Source organism: Hemiscyllium ocellatum, chromosome 23, assembly GCF_020745735.1.
Source record: "Hemiscyllium ocellatum isolate sHemOce1 chromosome 23, sHemOce1.pat.X.cur, whole genome shotgun sequence".
In the NCBI taxonomy this organism is placed as follows: domain Eukaryota; kingdom Metazoa; phylum Chordata; class Chondrichthyes; order Orectolobiformes; family Hemiscylliidae; genus Hemiscyllium; species Hemiscyllium ocellatum.
Genome location: NC_083423.1, coordinates 59,431,445 through 59,457,913, shown reverse-complemented (window position 1 = coordinate 59,457,913; position 26,469 = coordinate 59,431,445). Strand labels below are relative to the sequence as shown.

The 26,469-nt window shown below is 41.2% G+C and overlaps 1 protein-coding gene across 2 annotated transcripts in view; it reads left to right on the top strand.

Annotated features, from left to right (window-relative positions):
* Positions 1 to 26,469, top strand: part of washc4 (WASH complex subunit 4) — a 133,794-nt gene that overhangs the window by 76,132 nt on the left and 31,193 nt on the right. For both annotated transcript variants that reach the window (XM_060843064.1, XM_060843063.1), the window contains exons 14-19: positions 4,540 to 4,666; positions 10,989 to 11,114; positions 22,184 to 22,291; positions 22,906 to 23,052; positions 24,468 to 24,547; positions 24,633 to 24,738. In XM_060843064.1, coding sequence (XP_060699047.1) covers positions 4,540 to 4,666; positions 10,989 to 11,114; positions 22,184 to 22,291; positions 22,906 to 23,052; positions 24,468 to 24,547; positions 24,633 to 24,738 — 694 coding nt within the window. The remainder of the gene's footprint in view (positions 1 to 4,539; positions 4,667 to 10,988; positions 11,115 to 22,183; positions 22,292 to 22,905; positions 23,053 to 24,467; positions 24,548 to 24,632; positions 24,739 to 26,469) is intronic.

Below are 26,469 nucleotides of genomic sequence, written 5' to 3'. Positions count from 1 at the left end.
TTTGTTTGAATTGTACTTTGTGATAATTAGAGGGCTGGTCTCAAGCAGAATTTCCTTAGCTGAAAAAGCTTTTGTCACTCAGTCGCAAATTATCTCCCTCCATTTCAAAAAGCAACACCATCCACTGCAGCTAAACATATGGAGCACCCAATTTTTCCAAGTTGCAAAACTCTTGGTATTTCAGTTGCATAGCAATCCAACTTCCATTTTAATTTATAGTCCCAAATATTAGTGGGTTTTATACCGTAAGAAGGAATACAAGAAAAGTCATAAAGGATAGCTACAATAAGATAAAAGGGTTTATAAAAATATGCTGAGAAACTAAGGGAAATGAAGTGATGCTGTACTTGGCATTCAGAAATTGTTAACTTGTAAATTGATGTGGTCTTCACAGTAAGTGATGAGGGTTAAATACCAAAGAGCTGAAAATATGTTGCTGGAAAAGCGCAGCAGGTCAGGCAGCATCCAAGGAACAGGAGATTCGACGTTTCGGGCATAAGCCCTTCTTCAGGAATGAGGAAAGTGTGTCCAGCAGGCTAAGATAAAAGGTAGGGAGGAGGGACTTGGGGGAGGGGCATTGGAGATGTGATAGGTCTCTCTTCCCTACCTATCGCATCTCCAACGCCCCTCCCCCAAGTCCCTCCTCCCTACCTTTTATCTTAGCCTGCTGGACGCACTTTCCTCATTCCTGAAAAAGGGCTTATGCCCGAAATGTCAATTCTCCTGTTCCTTGGATGCTGCCTGACCTGCGCTTTTCCAGCAACACATTTTTAGCTGTGATCTCCAGCATCTGCAGTCCTCACTTTCTCCTTAAATACCAAAGATACCAGAAGAGCTGACAATATATGAAGAACAGGAACTGATTCAATGAAATAAAAAGGCAAAGATAATTATATTAAAGATAGACAACTCTTGAGGACCCAATAGATCCAAGATATTAACAATATATAGAGAGAAAATTGTGGATGCATTATTCATTAAAACAAATCTGAATTTAGGAAAAATTTCCATGGATTGGTGTAATAACTTAGCAAGACCAGCTGGAAATGAGCATCATTTACTGTTGAACACCAAAGTAAGCACCAATGTGTCATGTATATAGGCTAGTCCCAGCTGGGACAGACAGCATTCCTGGGCCTGCTTTATTTATATTTTTCAGAGATGTTATGATGCACTTCTGGAGCAGGTGGGACTTGAACCCTGGCCTCCTGGCTGAGATGAAGGGACACTACCACTGTGATCCCTTCAATGCAGGATTGAACTGGGGACCTAAAGATCTTCGTGCTAACACTTTGCCAGCTGAACTATTTCAGCAAGCCCCCAGGTCTGCTTCATATATTGTCCAATTAACTTGTTCAGTGGTATTACTAAGCACCTCTTAAGAAGTGGGACTTGAATATGGGCCTGCTGTTTCAGTGGTAGGACACTACAACTACGCCATTACGAGTACTGTAAGTGTTTTTTTTAATCAGTCTGTTCAAAAATGTGATGACCTACCTCTGAAGCAGGTGGGACTTGAAGCCAAGTCTTCTGGCTCAGAGGTAGGAACACTACCACTACACCACAAGGATCTGACTGGTTCCACTTCATATATATTTTTAATCGATATTTTTTGGTGTGTTATGATACATGCTTGTGGTATGTAGAAGTTAAACCTGAACCTTCTGGTCCACAGGAAGGGACAATACCACTGGACCACATCAGCCTATCACACACCACTAAGCAATTTTCCCACCACCAAATCATGGTGAATTTTTGTTATCTTTGTTTAAAAACCATGCATCACCATCTATTAAATGTGTAGCCAATTAAATATTCACACACAAAGCCCATTATGGTTAATATGAGCCATCGGAAGTGAAGGAGGTGTGGGAAGAGTGGGATGGGCTGAATCAAACTGGAATTGGGGAGGAAATAAAGCACTGTATTCCCTGCAGTGACTACTTCTCTGTAAAAGCATCAAGAGCATTGATGGATAATCAGTACTCCCTCTGCAGAGGCACCTGTACATGAACCTAACTGCAGAAGAGGGTCAGACAGTTGGCAGCTATGACCGCCTCTGTAAGCTGCTGCCTGGACTTGTTAATAACCAGCCTGGTCAGGCCTAGGAGCAGACTTAGGAGGAGGTCCTCTGATCCGCTCACACCCCTCTTCACCAGATATCCAAAGATCAGGAACATATGGCTGAAGTGCAATCAAAAGCACAACAAAAGATTTTTCAATTTGCCAAACACCGGTTGCAATCTTCTACAATCAATATATATACATGATCCATAGACTGCACATCACCACTAAATAAACAGTTGGGCTGGGAGTCTGTGAACTGCTGCAATCTGTGGTTATAAGGGACTGCTACATGCAACACCCTCCACTCTAGGTCCTTGATGGAAATGAGAGGACTCTCACGTAGAGACCCCTCTTCTGGGATCCCTGCTGCCAAATGGCAAACCAGACCTTGTGAGGTAAAAAGATTCAGGGACCCAAATACACAAGTTAGCAAAGTTACATAATTTATGCAATGGGCAGGTGCAAAGTAAAGTAAAGGACTGATACAATATTGGCCTTTATCTTGAAAAGATTGGAATGCAAAATGATGGAAGTAATACTTAAAGCTCCAGTTGCATAATGCCTGACAAAAAGATCAGTGGCTTTGGGGAGTGAGGACTGCAGAACAGATTCTGCAGGGCACAGCCTAAGAATTAACAGTAAGCCATTCAGGACTGAAATGAGGAAGAATTTCTTCACTCAGAGTTGTGAACCTGTGGAATTCTCTGCCGTCGTTGGTGGGGCCACTTTGTTAGATATATTCAAGAGGGGGCTGGATGTGGCCCTGCCAGCTAAAGAGATCAAGGGGTCTGGAGAGAAGCTGGAAGTGGGATTCTGAAGTTGCATGGAGGAGGAAGTGAGATCTGCAGATCAGAGCTGAAAATGTGTTGCTGGAAAAGCGCAGCAGGTCGGGCAGCATCCAAGGAACAGGAAATTCGACGTTTCGGGCATAAGCCCTTCATCAGGAATGAGGAAAGTGTGTCCAGCAGGCTAAGATAAAAGGTAGGGAGGATGGACTTGGGGGAGGGGCGATGGAGATGTGATAGGTGGAAGGAGGTCAAGGTGAGGGTGATAGGCCAGAGTGGGGTGGGGGCGGAGAGGTCAGGAAGAAGATTGCAGGTTAGGAAGGCGGTGCAGAGTTCGAGGGATTCGACTGAGACAAGGTGGGGGAGGGGAAATGAGGCAACTGGAGAAATCTGAGTTCATCCCTTGTGGTTGGAGGGTTCCCAGGCGGAAGCTGAGGCGCTCTTCCTCCAACCGTCGTGTTGTTATGGTCTGGCGATGGAGGAGTCCAAGGACCTGCATGTCCTTGGTGGAGTGGGAGGGGGAGTTGAAGTATTGAGCCACCGAGTGGTTGGGTTGGTTGGACCTCTGAAACATTCCGCAAGTAAGCGGCCTGTCTCCCCAATATAGAGGAGGCCACATCGGGTGCAGCGAATGCAATAGATGATGTGTGTGGAGGTGCAGGTGAATTTTTGGTGGATATGGAAGGATCCCTTGGGGCCTTGGAGAGAAGTAAGGGAGGAGGTGTGGGCGCAAGTTTTGCATTTCTTGCGGTTGCAGGGGAAGGTGCCGGGAGTGGAGGTTGGGTTGGTGGGGGGTGTGGACCTGACGAGAGAGTCACGGAGGGAGTGGTCTTTTCGGAACGCTGATAGGGGAGGGGAGGGAAATATATCCCTGGTGGTGGGGTCCGTTTGGAGGTGGCAGAAATGACGGCGGATGATACGCTGTATATGGAGGTTGGTGGGGTGGTAGGTGAGAACCATTGGGATTCTGTCCTGGTGGCGGTTGGAGGGGCGGGGCTCAAGGGCGGAGGAGCGGGAAGTGGAGGAGATGCGGTGGAGGGCATCGTCGATCACGTCTGGAGGGAATCTGCGGTCCTTGAAGAAGGAGGCCATCCTTTTGAAGTTGCATGACCAGCCATGATCGTGTTGGATGATCGTGCAGGCTTGAAGGGCCAATTGGCCTCCTCCTGCACCTGGTTTCTATGTTTCAATGTTTCTAATCACTAGATCGATCGTTTTTGGTGATTGAGTTTCCTTCATCAGGAGGCCAGAATGAGATGTAAATTAAAATTTGTGAAGGTGTCCAGGGGCAGTGTCAAAAGGCACTTTACAGAAAGAATACTAGGAATTCTAAATTTCATCTAAAAAAAAACCTTGGGATTGGAGTTTAATGGAAAGTATCAACACTGATATTTAGATATAGAAGTGATCTTAAGGGATATGGAAACAATGCAGCTTCATTGGAGTTAAGGTAGAAATCAGTCATCATTGAAGTAAATGGAATTTCAGGGGCTGAATGGTCTGTTTCTCTGTAAAAGAAGAATAGCAGCTAAGTAAACAAAGTAAAATTAAGAATCATTAATTAGGATTGTTTATAAGAGGATAATTAATCTATTGATCAAAAAAGTCTCAAAATAAGAATACATGTTTTATTTCTGTGGTTTTCATCTTTCCAAATCTCTAATTCAAGTAAAACATTGTCTTATAGAGATGTGCAGTCATATTACTTGTTTGTAAGCTCATGGATGATGAAAATGGAATGCATCTTGTCCAAGGTACAGAGTGTAGAGAAGTTTGCTGAGCATCTTTCCAACCGATGCAATATTTTTATACAGGTAATATTGAAAATTTGCTTGTTTCTCCAATACTCAAAGCAAAACATAACAAGTTTGTTTGATTCAGAATCATGGATTTTGTACAAGTTAATGGTTGATTTCTTAAAGCTGCACAATGGCCCAAAATTTGCTAACATAATAATGGTGTCTAATCCCACCATTTTTAGTGTGCAAATTCTTCAAATTGTGACAGGGAAAAAGTACCCTGTAAATTACAAGCTACAGTTTGGACAATTTACAACATAGAGCAGTATAAAACAGACTAGGCCCTTCAACCTTTTATACTACTCGAAGATAAAACTAATCTACATACCGTTTATTTTGCTGTGATCCATGTGCCTATCCAAGAGTCACTTAAGTGTCCCTAATGTATCTGACTCTACTACCACTGCTGGCAGTGTATTCCACGCACCCACTGACCTCTGACATCTCCACTAAACATCTTCCAGTGACCTTGAAAATTATGCCTCCTCGTGAGAGACATTTCCGTCATGGGAAAAAGTCTCTGGCTATCCACACTACCTATGCCTCTTATCATCTTGTGTACCTCTATCAAGTCACCTCTCATCCTTCTTTGCTCCAATGAGAAAAGCCTTAGTTCCCTCACTTTCTTCATAAGACATGCCTCCAGTCCTGGCAGCGTCCTAGTAAATCTCCCCTGCATCCTCTCTAAAGCTTGGGGGCAACACCGTGGCTCAGTGGTTAGCACTGCTGCCTCACAGCGCTAGGGACCCAGGTTTGATTCCAGCCTCTGGCGAATATCTGTGAGGAGTTTGCACGTTCTCCCCGTGCCTGTGTGTGTTTCCCCAGGTGCTCCGGTTTCCTCCCACAGTCCAAAGATGTGCAGGTCAGGTGAATTGGCCATGCTAAATTGCCCATAGCGTTAGGTGCATTGGTCAGAGGGAAATGGGTCTGGGTGGGTAACTCTTCGGAGGGTCGGTGTGGACTTGTTGGGCCGAAAGGCCTGTTTTCATACTGTAGGGAATCTAATCTAATCTTCCAGATCCTTCCTGTAATGAGGTGACCAGAGCTGAACACAATATTCCAAGTATGGTCTAACCAGGGGTTTATAACTTTGTGGCTCTTAAACTCAATCTCCCTGCTAATAAATGCCAACATACTATATGCCTTCTTAACAACCCTATCAACTGTGTGGCAATTTTGCAGGATCTGTGGACCTGGATTCCAAGATTCCTCTATTCCTCCACCCTGCCAAGAATCCTGCCATTGACCCTATATTCTGCATTCAAATTCGATCTCCAAAATGAATCACTTCATACTTTTCCAGGTTGAATTTCATCTGCCACTTCTCAGCCCAGTTCTGCATCCTGTCAACCTACTACCCCACCCTTCCACTTCCTCATCCAAGTCATTTATAAAAATCACAAAGAGCAGAGGTCCCTGAGCAGATCTCTGTGAAACACAACAGATCACTGAGCACCAGGCTGAATACTTTCTATCTACTACCACACTCTGACTTCTATGGGCCAGCCAATTCTGTATCCAGACAGATTTTCCTTTATCCCATGCCTCTTTACTTTCTGAATGAGCCTACCATGAGGAATCTTATCAAACAGTTTTGCTAAACTCCATATGCACCACATTCACTGCTCTACCTTCAATGGGTTTTGTCGCATCCTCAAAGAATTAAGTATGACTTGTGAGGCATAACCTGCTCCTCACAAAGCCATGCTGACTATCTCTAATCAAACTATGCTTTTCCAAATATTGATAAGTCATGTCTCTCAGAATTCTCTCGAATAATTTGCCCACTACTGATGTTACAGTGGTCTGTAATTTCAGGATTTTTCCTATTCCCTTTCTTGAACAAGGGAATAACATTTGCCGTACTACTCTAGTGGGCAGTGAAGATGCAAAGATCATCGCCAAAGGTACAGCAATCTTATCCCGTGTTTCACAGGTGGTATTGTGGCTCAGTAGTTAGCACTGCTGTCTCACAGCACCAGGAACCCGAGTTCAATTCCAACGTCAGGCGACTGTCAGCGTGGAATTTGCACATTCTCCCCGTATCTGCTCGAGTTTCCTCCAGGTGCTGCGGTTTTCTCCCACAATCCAAAAATGTGCAGGTTAGGCGAAATGGCCATGCTAAATTGCCCAGTGTTCAGGGATGTGTAGGTTAGGTGCATTAATTTGGGGTAAATGTAAAATAATAAATTGGGGGATGGGTCTGGATGGGTTACTCTTCAGAGGGTTGGAGTGGACTTGTTGGGCCAAATGGCCTTTTTCATACTGTAGGGATTGTATGATTTCTGTGATTCCCATAGTAACCTTGGGTATATCCCATCTGGCCCAGGGGACTTATCTATCCTCATGTTTCTCAAAATTTCCAGCACGTTCGCCTTTTTAACATCAAACTATTCGGGCATATCAACCTGTTTCACACTGTCCTCAAAAATGACAGGGTCCTTCTCACTAGTAAATAATGAAACAAAGTATTCATTAAGGACCTCCCCTACCTCCTCTGACTCCAGTTGCAAATTGCCTCCACTATCCCTAATCGGCCCTAACCTCACTCTGACCATCGTCTTGCTCTTTAATCCTACCCATGTCCCCATTCCTAAGTCTATTCTTCAGTTCCTTCCTGGCTACCTTGTAACTCTCTAGACCCCTGTCAGATCCTTGATTTCTCAACCTTGAATAAGCTTCCTTCTTCCTCTTGATTAGATGTTCTACAGCTCTTGTCATCCAAGATTCCTTCACCCTACCTTTCCTTCCTTGCCTGAGTGGGACAAACCTATCCAACACTTGAATCAAGTACTCCCTAAACAACCTCCACATTTCTGTCGTGAGAATATTTCTGAGAATATCTGTTCAAAATTTATGATCCACAGTTCCTGCCTAATAGCAATGTAATTCCCCTTCCCCCATAAAATACGTTTCCATACTATGTTAAAGGTCAGAGAGTTATGATCACTCACTGAAATGCTCTCCCACCGACCTGGTTCATTGCCAGTCACCAAACCCTATATAGCCTCCCCTGTAGTTGGTCTAGCAATGCCGCTCCCCCACCTCTTTTAGATTAGATTACTTACAGTGTGGAAACAGGCCCTTCGGCCCAACAAGTCCACACCGACCAAAGCGCAACCCACCCATACCCCTACATTTACCCCTTACCTAACACTACGGGCAATTTAGCATGGCTAATTCACCTGACCCGCACATCTTTGGACTGTGGGAGGAAACCGGAGCACCCGGAGGAAACCCACGCAGACACGGGGAGAACGTGCAAACTCCACACAGTCAATCGCCTGAGGCAGGAATTGAACCCGGGTCTCTGGCACTGTGAGGCAGTAGTGCTAACCACTGTGCCACCCACCTCTCTCCTTATTCCTTTTGAAACATCTAAACCCCACAATATCCACCTACCATTCCTGCCCCTGTGTTATCCAAGACTCCATAATGGCCACAACATCATAGCTCCAAGTACTGATCTTGAAGATCTACGTCCCCTCAAGAGGGGCCTCTTGGTTAGAGATCGGTCAAAAGAATCGACAAATGCGGTCTATTCAAAAAGCAAGATTCATTAGTTTATTGAATTAAGGTACCTTGACGCAATTCTATCCAGCAACACAGAGATTGAAGCTTCCATGTTTCGGAGTGAAGTTGCACAATTACATTTGAAAATTGTACATTATTTATGTGTTTTTTTTAAGAAATAGTACAGCCTTAATTACAAGAAAGACCAATCACACATAATAAGGTGACATGATTTACAGCAAATTAATCCAATGATATTTCCTGGGAAAGGGTTCTTAATTATAAAGAAAATTCCAATCAAATGTAATATGGTGATAATATTGAAGACAGGCTAATCCAATGGTATTTTCTTTAAGAAGGATATCTAATTTACATAAGTTGTCATGCCATGTATTAGTTCAAGGTTAGTTCAAATGGTCAATTAATGTGTCAGTATTCATCTTATGAAAACTCTATTGTCCTCTTATCTTTGAACTGCAAGTTAATTCTGTAAATCAGTATGATTCACAGGCCATTTTGTAGTATTCTTTTAAACCATATAGTTGAAATAAAAATCTACATATTTTGTTGCCTAAATTCCAATTTTAGATCCTCGTTCTGTGCTGTAAGTTCACCACTCTTATTCCTGACACTTCTTGCGTTAAAATAGTCACACTTCAACTCATCACACTGACTGCAACTTTGCCCTATCAAGTGTCTATCCTTCCTCACAGATTCTCTGCATGCTTATCTGCCTGTTCACCAGCTATCCCTTCCTCTGATCCATAGCTCTGGTTCCCAAACCCCTGCCAAACTAGTTTCAACCCTCCCGAAGAGTTCCAGCAAACTACCCAGGATATTGGTACCCTTCCAGTTCATGTGCAATGTGTCCTCCTTATACAGTCCCACTTTGCCCAGAAGGTATCCAAATGATCCACATATTTGAAACCCTCCCTCCTACCCCATTCAACTGCACTCACTCCTTCTTCCTAGCTTTAATAGCCCGTGGCACTGGTAGCAAACCTGCGATTACTACTCTGCTCGTCTTGCCTTTTAGCTTCCAACCTAACTCTCTATATTCACTTTTCAGGTCCTCATCCCTTTTCTTTGCTATGTTATTGGTATATGTCACTCCACCAGTTATTCTTTCATTGTATGTGACAAGGCTTGCATTTGTTGCAAATCAGAAATTGCCGTTTAGGAGACTGTGGTGACCTTTTTTGAGCCACTCCGATCATTTAGTGTGGGTCCACCCACTGCGCTATTCAGAAGGGGATCCAGAAGTTTGACCCAGTGACAGGGAAGTAATGGGAATAGACTTTCAGGTCAGGATGCCGGGTGACATATACAAATATGTTGTATATGTTGGCATATACAAATCGCAGTCTCTGCTGCCCTTCACCTTTTAGGTGATAGAGATAGTGGGAAAGAGGATACTTGGTCAGTTATTACAGTGGTGTTCTTATAGATGTTAAACACAGCTGTCACTGTATCAGTAGTGGAAAATTGGAAGCTTGATGGATGTGGTGCAATCAAGCAAACTGCTTTATCGTAGATATGCTATCCTCTTGAACGTGCTACGTTTGTCCAGACAGGTGGAAAGTATTCCACCACGTTTCCTGACCTGATGTACCTTAGAAATAGTAACAAATTTTGTTTCACTTCAGAATGACCAATTTCTGATTTATTGTAATCACACTGCATGGTTGATCCAATTCAGTTTCGGATTACTGTTTAACCCCCAGAATGTTGATAGTGGAGAATTTCAGTGATGGTAAAGCCATTGAATAGTGGCAGGAGGGGGAATGTAGATTTTGCTTCCTTGGTGATGGTCATTGCTTGCCACTTGCGTGTTGTAAATATCACGGTAATTGTTGCTTAGTCTTAATCACCCAGGGGTTTGAAGAAAGTGCTGCATTTGCATACTCATTGTTCCTTAAACTCAATGTGTAAAGTTAAGTAGTAATTATGAGCAATACTGTTTTTAACAGCATGATATTGGTGGTTGCCATTCAACTTATCTGACCTAATAAGTGAATACTCAGATGTGTGATGACTTGGCAAGAATGAGTTTTTTTAAATATTAAATTTTTAGTTAATGCTTTTCCTTTCTACCTCTCTCTTTCTGCACTTAATTTAATATTGAATTTGCTAATTCTCTGACACTTCTCTGATTCTTCAGTCCTTAGTTCTCAAAGGTCAAGTTAATGTCCCATTGGTTCAGTTACAAGCGTTCCCCGAGTTGCAAATGGGTTCCGTTCACAAATCAATTTGTACACAAATTGAAACACAATGCAGGACAGTATAAAGAAACTGTTCATAAGTACAGGAAATGTTCCTATGTTGGATCATTAAAGTAACAACACTGAATGAGATTGTGTTCGTAAGTACAAGGGTTGTAAATTGGATTGGTAGCATCCAAGGAACAGGAAATTCAATGTTAAACGTCGAATTTCCTGTTCCTTGGATGCTGCCTGACCTGCTGCGCTTTAACCAGCAACACATTTTCAGCTCTGATCTTCAGCATCTGCAGACCTCACTTTTTACTTGTAAATTGGATTCTTGTAAATTGTGAACCCCTGTATTTATCAGAGTTCCAGATACCCAAAACTGTTTGGGCTTCTAACAACAGTGAGCAAAACATTTTACACTCAAGATAGCAGAAAACTCTGTCTAACTCGATGTGCCATGGGATGCCATACTACAAAAGATTTTTAGGCCTACTTTGCTTGTCGATTTCAATTGACATAGACTACAGTTGAAAATAAATTAATTCAGTGTTTTATAGTCACAAAATATGTTTGTAAAAGACCAACTTTAATTAAACTTTTTAAATCATCTTTAGGGTATTCTGTATGCAAACAGCCTCAGTAATATTATCCGAACCACAATGAATCTGTACATGTCAATGCAGAAACCCATGACCAAAACGTCAGTGAAAGCTTTATGCAGACTTGTGGAGCTTCTAAAGGTAAGCTGTTGGGAATATGGGTCTCTTAGTTACTCAATTTGTTTTTTCATTAGTGCTACCAAAGTTGAGTTCAGATTTATTTCTTTTCATGATTTTTGTTTTTCTGTGTGATGATAGAACTACTTTTACTGAGGTACCTTCTGCATATTCACTGCCTCATTCTCTTGATACAAGAACAGGAGAAAATCTTTTTTGAATTTGTTGCTAGATAAGGGCTTTATTGCCCATCCCTTATTATCTAGAGGGCAGTTAAGGGTCAACCACATTGTTGTGGGTCTGGAGTCACGTAAGACCGAGGTAAGGATGGCAGTTTCCTCCCCTAAAAGAGACTTGTGAATCAGATAAGTTTTTCCAACAATCAGCAATGGTTTTATAGTCACCGTGAGAGTCTTAATTCCAGATTTTTATTGAATTCAAATATCATCATCTGCCATGGTGGAGTTCGAGCCTCAGTCCCCAAACATTACCTGGGTCTCTGGATTAACAATCCAGTAATAATACCACTAAGCCATCGTCTCCCATTAAATTCCAAACTTCTACAAAGGAAACTTCTTTGTCTATATATGCCACATCTTATAATCATACAGCTCATACTCAGATAGGGCCAAATCCAAGAATCTGAATGATTCAGGAAAAGCAACTTGCATTTATAAAACAGCTTAGCAGAGTAAAAAAAGGATACAGGTCTGACTTGTTCCATTTAAATAGCTGCCTCTTGGATTCATAGGATTTATAGGATTACATTAAGACACAAAATCATACAGCATGGAAACAGACCTTTTGGTCCAACTCATTCATCCTGACCAGGTTTCTTAAACTGCACTAGTCCCATATCCCTCCACACCCTTCCTATTCATATACCCATCCAGATGCCTTTTAAATGTTGTAATTGTACCCACCTCCATCTCTTCCTCTGGCAGCTCCTTCCATATGCACCATCCTCTGTGTGAAAAAGTTACCCTTCAGGTCCTTTTTAAATCGTTCCTCTCTCATCTTAAAACTATGCCTTCTAGATTTGGACTCCCACCACCCTACGAAAAAGACCTTGACTATTTACCATATCTATGTCCCTCATGACTTTATAAACCTTTACAAGGTCACCTCTCAGCCATCGATGCTCCAGGAATAACACCCTATTCAGCCTTTCCCTATAGCTCAAATCTTAGTCCCCTCCTTGTAAATCTTGACACCCTTTCAAGTTTAACATCATCCTTCGTACAGAGGGCTGACCAGAACTCTGCAGTATTCTGAGATATAGCACAGAAACCAATCCCTGCTGGTTTGCTGCTCCACTTGATTCTCCTCCTGTTTTTCCTTATTTAAATTTCCTTTCAAAACCTTCTATTCGCTTCTCCTTCATATGCATGTCTAGTTTACTTTTAAATGTATTTATACTGTTCACTTCAAATCTTCCTTGTGGGAGTGAGTTCCATATTCTCACCACTCTTTGGGTGAAGAGTTTTTTTCTTTTGAATTTCCTGTTGGGTTTCTTGGTGTGGAGGTGTCGGTTTTGGACTGGGGTGGATGAAGTTAAAATCTCTCAACACCAGGTTATAGTCCATTTGGAAGTACTAGCTTTCAGAGCGCTGCTCCTTCATCAGGTAAGGAGACTATTACCTGTCCTCTGAAATGACCTCCTGAGCCAGTTGGTTTAAAGGCAGTTAGTGATTACCAATCTCAGAATTGTTAAGGTAGAGGAGTTAATTTGGCTCATGTCTTCACTGGCTCTCCAAGGAACATTTGTGACTCTCTGTCATTTGCCAAATCTTGTTTTTCTATACCCTGGCATATTTGTATTTTAAAAAATCATATAATGTTCTCTTGAATGCATCAATTGACTCTGTTGACCTGAACAATTCGTGTGGAAAAAGGTTTCTGTCTCATGTTTCCTGTGTTTGCAAATTACTTTAAGTCTGTGTCCTCTTGTTCCTGATCCTTTGCAGGGCCAGCTACTTATCTGCTCTGTCTGGACTCCTTGTGATTTTGAAAACACATATCAGATCTTCTCTTTTTTTTTCCTTCTCTCCATGGAGTTGTCACATTTGACTGCATTCAAAAATTTGTGAAGCATTTTGAAAACTTTGAAATGAAGTGATGAAAAGTGCAAGATGACCAGAAGTCATTTCTTACTGATTCAGTTGTGAAGATATATTCAGTTTTTCAATTAGGCTGATAGTTGGGAATTTTAACAAGTCCTGGCCATAATTTGAAGAATGTAAAAAAGTGCAAAACAGAGAAGTAGATGGAAACAAATGATTCACCCTTACAGAAAAATTGGTTGATCAATCTATCCTCAGTTCTTTAAGAGAATTTGAAAGTTTACTTTAGAACACCATTTTTGATTTTCCATTTTTTTGTGTGTAGGGAATCTGTAAAACTTGAATGCACATGATAATGTAAGATTACTCAAAATTAATACATTATAGTAAATAAGCAATAATTTGACGAGTCTTTACAAAAGAATTATCATCCTTCCTGACCTGAAGACTCCAGAATACTGAAAAACTTTGATCTCCAACATCTGCAGTTCTCACTATCTCGAGACATCTCGCATGCTTCCTTTTATCTCTCACCTTCAAACATTTCCACACAATAGAACCTGTGCTCCTCTTTACATACCAGAAACTGGAACTACACTGCTTAATCCACTCAGCAGGTGGCGTACTTCCGCTCCTCATCTCTGATCACACTTTGAGAGTTAGCTTTGTAACTGAGATTTATTATGGTTTGAGAAACAGCATGCTGTTGGTTGACCATGCTGTTCTCTATGAAATAGCTACTTAGTCATTGCCAAACTTCTGAACAAATTATCAATTTCCTACAGTCCTTACCTCAATGAAGGAATCTCTTTCTTCACTCTCAAGTAATTCCATCTGTTGAGTGTCTGTGCTACAGCGCCAGGGACCTGGGTTCAATTCCCGCCTCAGGCGACTGACTGTGTGGAGTTTGCACATTCTCCCCGTGTCTGCGTGGGTTTCCTCCGGGTGCTCCGGTTTCCTCCCATAGTCACAAAGATGTGCGGGTCAGGTGAATTGGCCATGCTAAATTGCCCGTAGTGTTAGGTAAGGGGTAAATGTAGGGGTATGGGTGGGTTGCGCTTCGGCGGGTCGGTGTGGACTTGTTGGGCCGAAGGGCCTGTTTCCATACTGTAAGTAATCTAATCTAATCTATTATAAATGGTGACTCAAATTACATTCCATTTTGCTTACGACACCTCACTCAACATTTAAGAAGCAAAATGAGAAATACCGATTGGTTCAAGGCTAACATCACAATGATGGAATCTACAATTAAAGCGCTACAATCCACTCTCCTTAAGTACAAGAGTGATCTGAATGCACTAAGGGTTGCATGAATTGAAGTCCATCATTCTGCTAGGTCACCTTATGAGGAGCAGTTGAGGACTCTGGGCTTCTACAAGTTTAGAAGGATGAGGGGAATCTGCTTGAAACTTATGGAGTACTAAGTGGCCTAGATAGAGTGCCAAGGGGAGAAGATGTTTCCACTGGTAGGACAGGCTATGACTGGAGGCAACAGCTTCAGTGTGAAGAGGGAATTAAGATGACAGGGAATGCCTTCAGCCAGAGGGTGGTAAATCTGTGGAGCTCACTATTGCAGAGGGATGAGGAAGCTGAATGATAGAGTGTGTTTACAACGTGTACTTGATAGGTAAGGAGATCAAGGGTTATGAAGAGAAAGCAGGAGAATGGAGTTGAAAACCATGTCAGCCATGATTGAATGGCCTCATTCTGTGTCTATATATTGTGGTCTTTTGGTCCACCAGTGACTTACTGATAACTCTTCCAGAATATCATGATGCTATTCGTTCTCTGAATGCTAGGGCCATGTGTGGGATCAAAAGGGAAACGGGTCCTTCAGCACAGAATGTAGATCCATTGAAAAGGAGGAGTATAATGAACATTTCTGGATGCCCTGCTATATTTATTAAATTGGGGAGGATTCAAAAAAGATTTACCAGAATGTTCCTGGAACTGGAGGGTTTGAGTTGTCAGGAGAGGCTGGATAGGCTGGGGCCTTTTTTGGTGGAGTGTAAGATGTTGCGGGGTCGCCCTTATAGAGGTTTATAAAATCATGAGGGGCACAGATAAAGTGAATAGCCAAGGTCTTTTCCTTAGAGTGGGGAAGGTCAAAACTAGGGGTATATTTTTAAGGTGAGAGGAGAAAGGTTTAAAAGGGACCTGATGGGCAGCTTTTTCGCATAAAGGATGCTTCGTTTGTGGAATAGTCTGCCAGAGGAAGTGGTAGATACAGATACAGTTAAAGCATTTTTAAAAAATTTGGACAGGTACAAGAACATGAAAAGCTTTGGGAAATATGGGTCAAATGAAAGCAAGTGGGACTGTATGAACTGTTTGAATTAGAAGTAGAATTCTTACAATGTGGAAACAAGCCCTTCGACCCAATAAGTCCACATGCCCATCGAAGACTATCCCACCCAGACCGATTACCCTACATTTCCCCTGACTAATGCAGCTAACCTAGATATCCCTCAATACTATCGGCAATTTAGCTTGGCCAATTCACCTAACCTGCATGTCTTTGGGCAGTGGGAGGAAACCGGAGGAAACCCATGCAGACACGGGGCGAATGTGCAAACTCCACACAGACAGTCTCCTGATTCTGGAATCAAACTGGGGTCCCTGTCGCTGTGAGGCAGCAGTGCTAACCACTGAGTCACTGTGCTGCCCCCAATAGTTTAGTGGGAAACTTGGTCAGCATAGATGAATTGAACCAAAGGATTTGTTTCCATGCTGTATGACTCTATACCTCTACTTAAAAGAGAGGTCATCAACGACTGCAATAAATAGCTGTGTAAGTGGATGGAGCACCATCTTGAGTTGTACTGAGGCAAAGACATCTCCAACACAGAAAAAGGTCTTTTGACCCATTGAATCTTCACTGGTCAAAACCAAGCATCTAACAATTCTAATTCCATTTTCCAGCACTTGCCTCATAGTTTTGGACCCTTGCAATGTCAAGGCATACATCGAAATTCTCCTTTAATGTTATGCGGTTTTTGCCTTTCTCTCATCCTTACAGGCATTGGATTCCAGATTTCCATCAGCATATCAGCGAAAAAAAGTTTCTTCTCTCCCAGTCATTGATTCCTCCAAAGGGAAAAATTCTTTGTCTGCCCTAGCCTACCTATGTGCCACATAATTTTATGCATCTCAATCGCTTTCCCCCTCAGTCATCTCTGCTTTGGTGTAACCAACTCCAATCTACCCAATCTCTGTTCATAACTGAAAATCTTCAGCCTAGACACCATATTTTATACAATTCCAAATAACCTCCCTGTTCTTAAATGCTGTGCCTCAGCTAATAAAGTCAAATATTCCATAAACTGTCTTAATCACTTCATCCATCTGTCCCAGTATCTTAAGGGCCAGTGCAAGTGGATGCCAAGATGTCTCTGATCCTCCGTACCTCCAAACTCATCATGTATGCCATTGTCTTGTTTGTCCTGACCCAGTACATCACCTAACATTTATCTGCATTGAATTCTATTTATCATTGATCAGTTCATCTGTCCAGCCTGTCTGTATTCTCCTTTAATCTAAGGCTATCTTCCTCACTATTTGCCATCCCACCATTTTTTGTGAACTTATTGATCAATCCTTCTGCACTCCAGTCTAAACCATTTATATATATCACAAGCAATAACACTGTTAATTTTATACAGACCCAGTACTGATCCCTGCAGAAATCCATTGAGCATGATCTTCCAGTCACGAAAACATCCTGGCCTATCACATTCTGCTTTCTGCCACTCAGTCAACTCTGGATACTTTTAACCAAATTTCTTTGAATCTCATGTGTTCTTACCATTGTTATCAGTCTCCAATGCTGGACCTTATCAAAGATCTTCCTGAAGTCCACGTAGACTGTCAAATGCATTGCCCTCATCTGCATACCTGGTCAGTTCTTTGAAAATTCCATCAAATTGGGCAGACATTACCTGCCCTTAACAAGGCCATGCCGACTTCTTGATTAATCTGTCCCTCATCATTGCTTCCAATAGTTCTCCACCACTGAGGTGGCCTCTCTGGCCTGTGGTTTCATGGTTTATCTCTTCCTCCCTTCTTGAATTACAATGCCACATTGATTGTCCTCTGATATCTCTCCTGCAGCCAGAGAAGAATTGAAACTTACTAGTGGGTGATCACTGAGAAAGCTCTGGTCACCATGACCTGCCTTTCATTGGAGAGCTGTATATGAAACCCACTCTGGAGGAGCTCAGCAAAGCATGTTTGCTAAAAGCAGAACTCCATTGATGATATTGCATTTCTTGAGCTCATCAACTTTGGGAACTTGGTACTCCAGCAGTCTCCACCATGACACTTGTTTATTTCTGCTGGGGGTGGGAGGGGGTGTCAGTGCTGATACACATGGCACAAAAGCTGTGACCTTGTGCGTGCATAAAGGTGACTGCAGGGATTGTAAAAAGTATTGATGCATAGATTCATAGAACTTTAAAACATGGAAATGGGCACTTCAGTCATCATGAGCACAACTGGTCATCAAGGACCCATGAATTTTAATTCCATTTACCAGCACTTACCTTGTAACCTTTTTTATACCATGGCATTTCAAGTGTTTATCTAAATAGTTCTTGAAAGTCTTGAGGGTTCCTGACTCTGTCACCCTTTTAAGCAGGTATCCATAACTTGGGTGAAAGGTATTTTTCCTTCTGTCCCTTCCACATCTCCTCTTCCTCACTTTAAAACTTTACCCTTGACTATTGATCTCTGTACTAAGTGAAAAATTGCTCCCTACTTACTTAGTTTATGCCCTTCAGAATTTTGCATCTCAGTCTGGTCCCCCTCTGCCTTTTATACACCAAGGAAAGGTACCCCAGCTTATCCACTCTCTTCATAACTGTATCAATGTCCTGATAAATTGCGTCTGCATTTTCTCTAGTGCAGTCACATTTTCCTTGTATTGTGGAGACCAGATCTGTATGCAGAACTCCAGTACATCTCCAGGCTGAGCATCACAAGTTAAATATTTGCCCTCTTAAAACATGGATTCTGGCTGAATGAATCTACTCTAAATTCCAGTATAAGTTCAGAACTGGAAGATCCACAATTGTCATGATCTTAGTCTGGCTGCCATAAATTCTGTGAACCAAGGAAGACTTTGGAGTAAACAGACTGAACATTTTCAGTGGGCAACGTGACTTCTTTCCAAGATAGAATGATGGTTCGGGTCAGCTGTGACAGCAACATTTTGAGATCCGCAGTAGCTTCAAGCAAGGTTGTGTTCTACTGCTGGTATCCTTTGGTAATTACTGCATATCCCCTCATTTCATCTACAGAGGGTGTCAAAGAAAACAAAAAACTGCCACATTTATTTTCCAAAATCTCTGGCAAAGATACACCAAGTCCTCTCAGAGTTGCTGTGTGCAGATGATGCCACATTAATGTTCCACATTAAGGAATACCTGTAGCAACAAATAGTGAGATTTTACATGCCTATTAACAATTTGGTTTGACCATCAACATCATAGCCAGGATGTACCATAGCCAGGGATGTTGCTAAACCTATTTGCATTCACACAGATATTGGAGATTGTTGTTAGCTTTGTGTAACTAGGCTCTGCAATCACCAGCAGTGTGTCACTTGATGCTCGGTCAACTTATGCATTCCAAAGCTGCAGCTGTTACATTCAAGCTAAGTAAAAGAGTGGAATATATTAAACCTGTTCCCTAGTGCACTCTCTAAAGTGATGACATCTGCACAATACGTGTTAAGGAGAAGAAAAGGCTGAGCAATTTCCACCTTCACTATCTCCGATTTGTCCTTGGCACCCCTTGACAAGACAAGATTACCAATTCAGTGTGCTAATTTTGTCAACGTCCACTTGGTACTGATACAGTGACACCTGCACTGACCTGACCATGTCTGTCAGATGCTTGATGGTCATATGCCCAAAGACTTCCTGAATAGTGAACTGGCCACTGGTCATGACCTCCTGGAAATCCATACCACTGTACAGGGACACCTGCCTGTGATATATGAAGATGGTGGACATTGATTCTGATAAGTTTGCTAATGACTTTCACCTCTGGAGGCTCACTGTTTGGAAGAGCATTAGAAGAGGTGAGCAGAAAATGAAAACCCAGTTGATCGAGAAGAAGACCCAAGAAAAACAGGTCAGTGAATCATGTACCTTCTCAGTCTGCTGAGAGAGTCCAACCCACATATCAGCTGAGTCCTAGGTTTAATCAGGAGGCAATACCCATATTGAGCCAGCAAGGTTCATAGAATCATAGAATCCCTACAGTGTGGAAACAGGCCCTTCAGCCCAACAAGACCACACTGACCCTCTGAAGAGTATCCCATTCAAACCCATTCCCCTACCCTATTACTTTACATTTCCCCTGACTAATGCACCTAACCTGTACATCCCTGAACACTGTCGGCACTTTAACATTGCCAGTTCACTTAACCTGCACATCTTTGGATTGTAGGAGGAAACCAGAGCACCTGGAGAAGAACCACGTAGATATGGAGAATGTGCAAACTCCACACAGCCAGTCACCCAAGGCTAGAATTGAACCCAGGCCTCTGGCGCTGTGAGGTCTAAAGTTGCTGCATTACGTTTGCAGTATTGCTTTTTGTTACTGAATAAAAAGTTTCCTGAAATACATCAGATTCTGTCCTATTTCCTGAATAGTTAATGTCTCAAAAGAGCAATACAAATAGATATGTGAAAACTCACAATTGAAGTTTAACACATACTAAAATGTTTTTGCATTCATTTTTGAGATATGGAAGTTGCTGACTAAGCCAGCATTATTGTCCTTTCATTATTACTTTGAAAATGTTATTGCCATTAACATCAGCTGCCCTCTGAAACATTGGAAACAGTAACACCCACAGTGTTGTTCGGAAGGAATTACCTAAATTCTGACCCAAGGACAGTGTGGGGTTAGCAATATATTTCCAAGTCAGGATGATGTACGGTTTGGAGGGGACCTTGCAGGTGATGTTGTTTCCCTGTGTCTGCTGCCCTCTAGATGGATGGGCTCGTGGGTTTGGAAGGTTCTTTGGTGAGTTGCTGCAGTGCATCTTGTAGATGGGGGCTCTAGCACTGTACAGTAGTGGTGATGATTGCAAATGGGGTGCCAACAAGTACGCTGCTTTGACACTCCTGAATGGTGCCATGCTCCTCGAGTGTTGTTGGATGTGCACTAACTCAGAGCTGAGAATGTGTTGCTGAAAAAGCGCAGCAGGTCAGGCAGCATCCAAGGAACAGGAGATTTGACGTTTCGGGCATAAGCCCTTCTTCAGGATTCCTGAAGAAGGGCTTATGCCCGAAACGTCGAACTCCAGTTCCTTGGATGCTGCCTGACCTGCTGCGCTTTTCCAGCAACACATTTTCAACTCTGATCTCCAGCATCTGCAGACCTCACACTCTCCTGTGCACTAATTCAAGCAAGTGGAGGGTATTCCATGATACACCAGCTTGCTTGTGCCTTGTCAATGGTGGACCATCTTCGGGGAGACAAACAATGTGTTATTTGACGCAGAATTCCAAGATTCTGACCTATTGTTGGACCTGAAGTTTGGCTGTTCCAGTTCATTTTCTGGCCACTGACCTCAATGACTTTGAGGGATTTAGCAATTTAACATAAAGGAGATGATGGTTTGAATTCCCTGGAGATGGTATTGCTTGACAGATGTGCGACACAAATATGCTCACCCTCCAGCCCAAATTTGGATGTGGCCTAGGTTTTGCTGCAGGTGAACATGAACTGATTCAGTATCTGAGTCACCATGATTGCGCTGAAACTTATGCAATCAGCCAACATCCCCACTGTTGATCTTATTAAATTGTAATGTCATTGATAAAACAACGGAAGATAATTGGGTCGACATTAATGTCCTGGGATTAAGATTACTACCGTTCAAAAAGTGCAGACATCTTCCTATGAGCTTGGTATGATTCTAACCAGCAGAGATATTTCCCTCCATTACAACTGGCAAGTTTTCCTAATGCTGCACTCGGTCAAATTAATCTTGAAATTAAAGACATTCATTCTCAACTAACCTCTTAGAGTGAGCTCTTTTGTCTGTATTTGAATCAAATCCGTAATGAAGTCAGGAACTGCATGGTCTTGACAAAATCCAAACTAAGCATCAATGAGCAGGTTATTCCTTCCCAAGTGCTGCTTGATAGCATTTTTGATGACAAGTTCCATGATAATTGAGAGCAGACCTATGAAGCAGTACTTAACTGGGTCAGATTTGTCCTGCTTTTTGTGTAAGAATGTTTCTGGGTAGTTTTCCAATTTTCAGACAGGCGTTGTAGTTGTACTGTTTGGATTGGGATGCTGCTTGTTCGACAACTCATCTACAGTACAATTGCCAGAATGTTGTCAGAGTCCATACCTTTGCAATGTCCGTTATCTTCAGCTGTTGCTTGATAAAATGTGGAGTTAATCAGTTGGATGAATACCAGTATTTGCTGCTGGGGACCTCCAGAAGCGGCTGAGATGGAGAATCCATTAGAGAGTTCTGGCTGAAGATTGATGCAAATGCTTCCGTTAAAGACTGCATTGGTTCCTGATCCCATTAACTATTCATCTGTTTCAGCCCTACATTCTTTAGTTTCTTCTCAGACCCTCTCCATCTCTCGGTACTTGTTTATGATGCCATTCAACTTGGCACTGACCAAGATTCTGATCATTCCTCAATACCTATGCTTTTGGCTTCATGCGACTATGTAGCAATAAGGAAAGTTTTGGGATAATTTTGTATACTCAAGATGTTGTATAAATGTAAGTTTTTGTTGAATATTTATCAGGAAATGTGCTTTGATAGTTCTTGTAGTTTCCACTTGAAATCTGAAAGATTCCGGCTGCTTATCAGTATTAATATTAAAACAAATCTTCCATGAGCTAACTAAATGTTTTACAAAATGTTTTTGATACAAGCTTTTTTCAATACACCAATTCTTCACTCGTTAAAACATTCAAGAACTGTTTTGAACAGATTCATTGCTGTTTCAATAAACCGCTCATCGTTCTCATTTTTTTTAGGCAATTGAACACACCATCCACAGGAGGACAATGGTTATAGCAGATTCTGTGTGTCATATTGCTCAGTATCTTCAACATCAGGCCCTGAATTCAATTTCTGTTGCTAAGGTTTATACATTCAATTTCTCAGTTTCTGTATCTGGATTTTTGTGTTTGTCAGTTATATTGTCAGAGCTATGCAATGACTAAATGTTGGGATCTTTTTTCCTTGATTTTAACTGTTTTCTAGTCTAGACAGTAATATCTTATGCTTGAATAAATTTGTAATATTATTGGTTTTGATGACCGTTTGCAAAGACTCAGCATCACTTTTTTATTTGAATGATGGGGGAGGGAAACTAGGGAGAAGATTTACGGAAGTTTCCAACAATAGTGATCCAGCATAGACTTTAAGAAATATAATTGTAGATATTGTGGTAAAACACAACAGTCACAATTTTGCCTAAGCAAGCTGAAACTTTATCAATGTTTTAAATTTCAATTTTTGCAGCAACTTTAGTGATAACAAATGATTGCACTTTGCACTGTATGTGTGTGTGTGTGTATGTGTGTGTGTGAGAGAGAGAGAGAGAGAGAGAGAGAGAGAGAGAATTAATTCCACATTAAATAGTTTTCCAGCTGGGGCATTTTGCTGATGGTGCAAGCTTGCTATCATTGCAGATTTAGATTTCGGGAACAGGATCGATTGTTAGGAAAATTTTTGATCATATTGTTCCTTTTAGAAAAGAGTAATATCTGACAAGAAGTATAGTGAGCGACGCCTGGATGTGCTGTCAGCTCTAGTCCTGGCTGAAAATGCTCTCAATGGCCCCAGCACTAAAGAGCGTAAACTCGTAGTTGCACTTGCATTAAGTGTGGGAACGCAGATGGTAAGCATGATGTCCTGTATTTTACATAAGAAACATAAAATTATTGTTCCTTTGTAATGCTTGTGTAGCTTTTACACTGTGAACATTCTTAAAGTTGGATTGTGATCAGAAACTTAATAGATTATATTTGCTGACATCAAGGGGAATGCTCAGTATGCTCTAGGAACACATGTGAATAACATTTATTGAAAAATGTCCACATTGCGCTGGCTGCCAGTATGAAAAGTAGTGTTCCTGTGAATATCTGTTTTTGAATTAAGTGGCGGGCCGAGCATGCGATGAATGGCAATGAGCGACTTTGATCCCATGTCAGTTTGGAATTATTGCTGATCTTCCTCTCCACTCTGAGAATAAAAATGTCATAATTTCTCATATTGAAGTCAGGCGTTGACATTTACGGGATGTCTGGTATCGGCAAACACTGCCCAAGCCTACAGGCCTATGTCGTGCTAACAGCTTCCTAGTCTTTCCTTTACATCTCTCTCTCTGCTTCATTTCTAACCCTCTAACCATCATGAATGTTCCTAAAGAATGATAAAGCCTCCTGAAGCTGTCTAGTGGCTTTCAGTATTTGTGTTGCTCTTATGTGACGTTCCTATTATAGTCCAATGCTTTAATTTTAATGTGCACTACCAACCTACATGAACAAAAACAAATTGCTGGAAAAACTCAGCAGGTCAGGCAGCATCTATGTGGAGAAAGCAACGTTACTGATTTGGTACAGCTATCTTCCTTCAAAATCTGCTTTTTATATTCATTCAAGATCATACTTAAAAGATTAGTGGCGTTGGTTGCTTTGCGTATTTCTGTGTTCATTATTTAACAAAATATAAATTAAAAATTACAGAAGATATTTACTTTATGATCTGTTCAAAGTTATGTCTAGGCAGGTCTAGGACTGCCATTTCAAAAACTAATTATTGAATGATTATTATTGAAGAATTATAATTTGCTTTAGCAACTGTGTAAATACAAATTATTATTGAATTAAATTCAAATGATATTCGCTATAAATTCAATGCAAAGCAAACTGTTCAACTGTGTTTCAGTTGCATGCCTGTTTTGTGTACGTGCATCTTTTTAATTCTCTGCAGATATTGCCATTCTGGAAATGATATGTGATCATTGCACAATATTTGGGCCCTCCTCTGCAAGTGCCTTGCCGAAATACCGTGTTAAACCTCTGTGCTGGTGTCGAACCTCTGCATGTGTGACTCTTGAGGCTTGCAAATATGCAGTCAATTGGGCCTTCTGGTGTTACAAAGCACTGCTTACTCAGTGTGCTTAAAATAACAAAGTTCTGTAGTATATATTTAAATCCTTGAATGCCATAACCTTTAAATTCCTGCAAAGGGTAGGCATTCACTCTTTCTGTATCTGACAAACTGCTGTTTTACTCATTTTGACTCCTGAAGAAAACATTTCGTGATGAAGAATTGCTGGTGTTGCAAGTAGTGCTGAAGAAGTTGGATTTGATCAGTGAGCTCAGAGAGAGGTGAGTAAAGCAGAAAGAATACATTCAAGTAACCAAGACACTTGGGGCCAAACAGCAAAATATAACCTTTCAATTTTTTTTGTAGGATTCAAGTTCTGTGCAACTGTAACTTCCTGTACTGGCATCGAACTATTTTCCCCATCTATTTGGATGATGTTTATGACAACGCTGTAGATTCTGCAAGAATACATGTAAGAGCTGCAAATTATATTGATAATTGCATAACTGGGTGGCTTGAAAAAATATGCGTTACCAAATTAGTGTTAATCTATATTAGCTAACTGTTTCATAGTGTAAAGCATCCAATAAACAAATCTAACACATGGATATTATCCAAAAATAGAGACTGTGGTATAGTAATGTAGTGATTATGTTAGTGAACGGAACATCCAAAGATAGACAGTTTACATCTCACCTTTACATTTTGACCATTTACAATAAGTTTATGGTTAAAATAAGTACATAAAACTAATAGCAGTAAAAGTGAACATTAAACTGTTGGATTCATGTAAAACTCCAACTGGTCCACTGATATCCTTTAGGAAAGGAAATCTGCCTGTCTTCCTTTGCTTGGCCTGTACATAACTTCAGTCCCACATAACTGTCATTAACTCCTAAGTGTCCTCTGAAGTGATTTGCAAGCCACCCAGATGTATCAAACTGTAATAATGAATAAGAACGCACACCATTGACATCTCAAGACAGTTAGGAATGGCAGTATATGCTGGACTTGCTGCAATGCTCTCCTGTCAAAAATGAAGAGTTCAAACAAGTATGTTGAAAGTTGTGTGTATGGTTGTACAGGGTGAATGTTTGAATTGGGATGCATATTCAATGATTTTTGTCATTTTATTGAATCTCATGCAGTCATGTTGAAATACAACATACTGGTTCATCAATGTGATTGAACAGTAATCTAATTTGAAACCTATTTTAGTACAAAATTCTTCCAACAGGATACATTTTAACATTAAAAATAGCATTATTTAAAAAAATATTTGTGATAGCCTTAAACAGATTTGAGTAGAGCATTTAAAATGTTCCAAGGATGGCAAAACTGTCAGTGTAATACAGCACAGAAACAAAACCTTCGGTCCAACCAATCCATGCTAAATGTAATCCCAAACTAAAGTAGTCCCACCTGTCTGTTTCTGGCCTGTATCCCTTTAAATCTTTTCCTTCATGTACTTATCCAAATGTCTTTTAACTGTTGCAATTGTACCCATGAAGAAATTGGTTAAAAATAGCTACAGGACTGAGAGCTTAAAATCAGCAATACTCAACAGAAAATTCAACATACCTTGTTCTGACAAAACAATTGGTCTTTATTAACAAGGAAGCTGCATGCAGATGGCTCACCTTGGAAGAGAGAGGGAGTTGCTCGCAGCTCTGAGTTTCTCTCTCAAGTTCATGCTTACAGTGAGAAAAGCAGGAATCTTTATACTTAAAACTATTAATAGCTATCAATAATTACCACTAGAGGTTAGTCATCTATTAAACTGGTACATTGAATTATGATTTGTGTTATTACTTCCAAGGTTTATCATATTGACTTCCCAAAACCTTGTGTCACATACGTCATCCCATAATCTTGACCTTGTTGGCAGCTCAGAGGATTTTGTGGAATGTCCTTATTTCGGCTTAGTCAGTATCCCAGAATATATGTGGAGGCGGCTAATCAAACTGACGAGGTCTTCTGGGGTTAAAGAATTTATGTGGACTTGGCCTACGTCAAGCAGTGCCATGCAACTATCTGTTTCACACAATTCCACATTCCCCCTGCTTTTGTCATATCATGACAACCAGTTACATAGGTGTATTAACAACTTGATTGGAGATTGATTGGATGTGGACATGGGTACAAACCCAACACTTACATTCAATTTTTCAGCATACATATATGACTTATGTAAATAGGTATT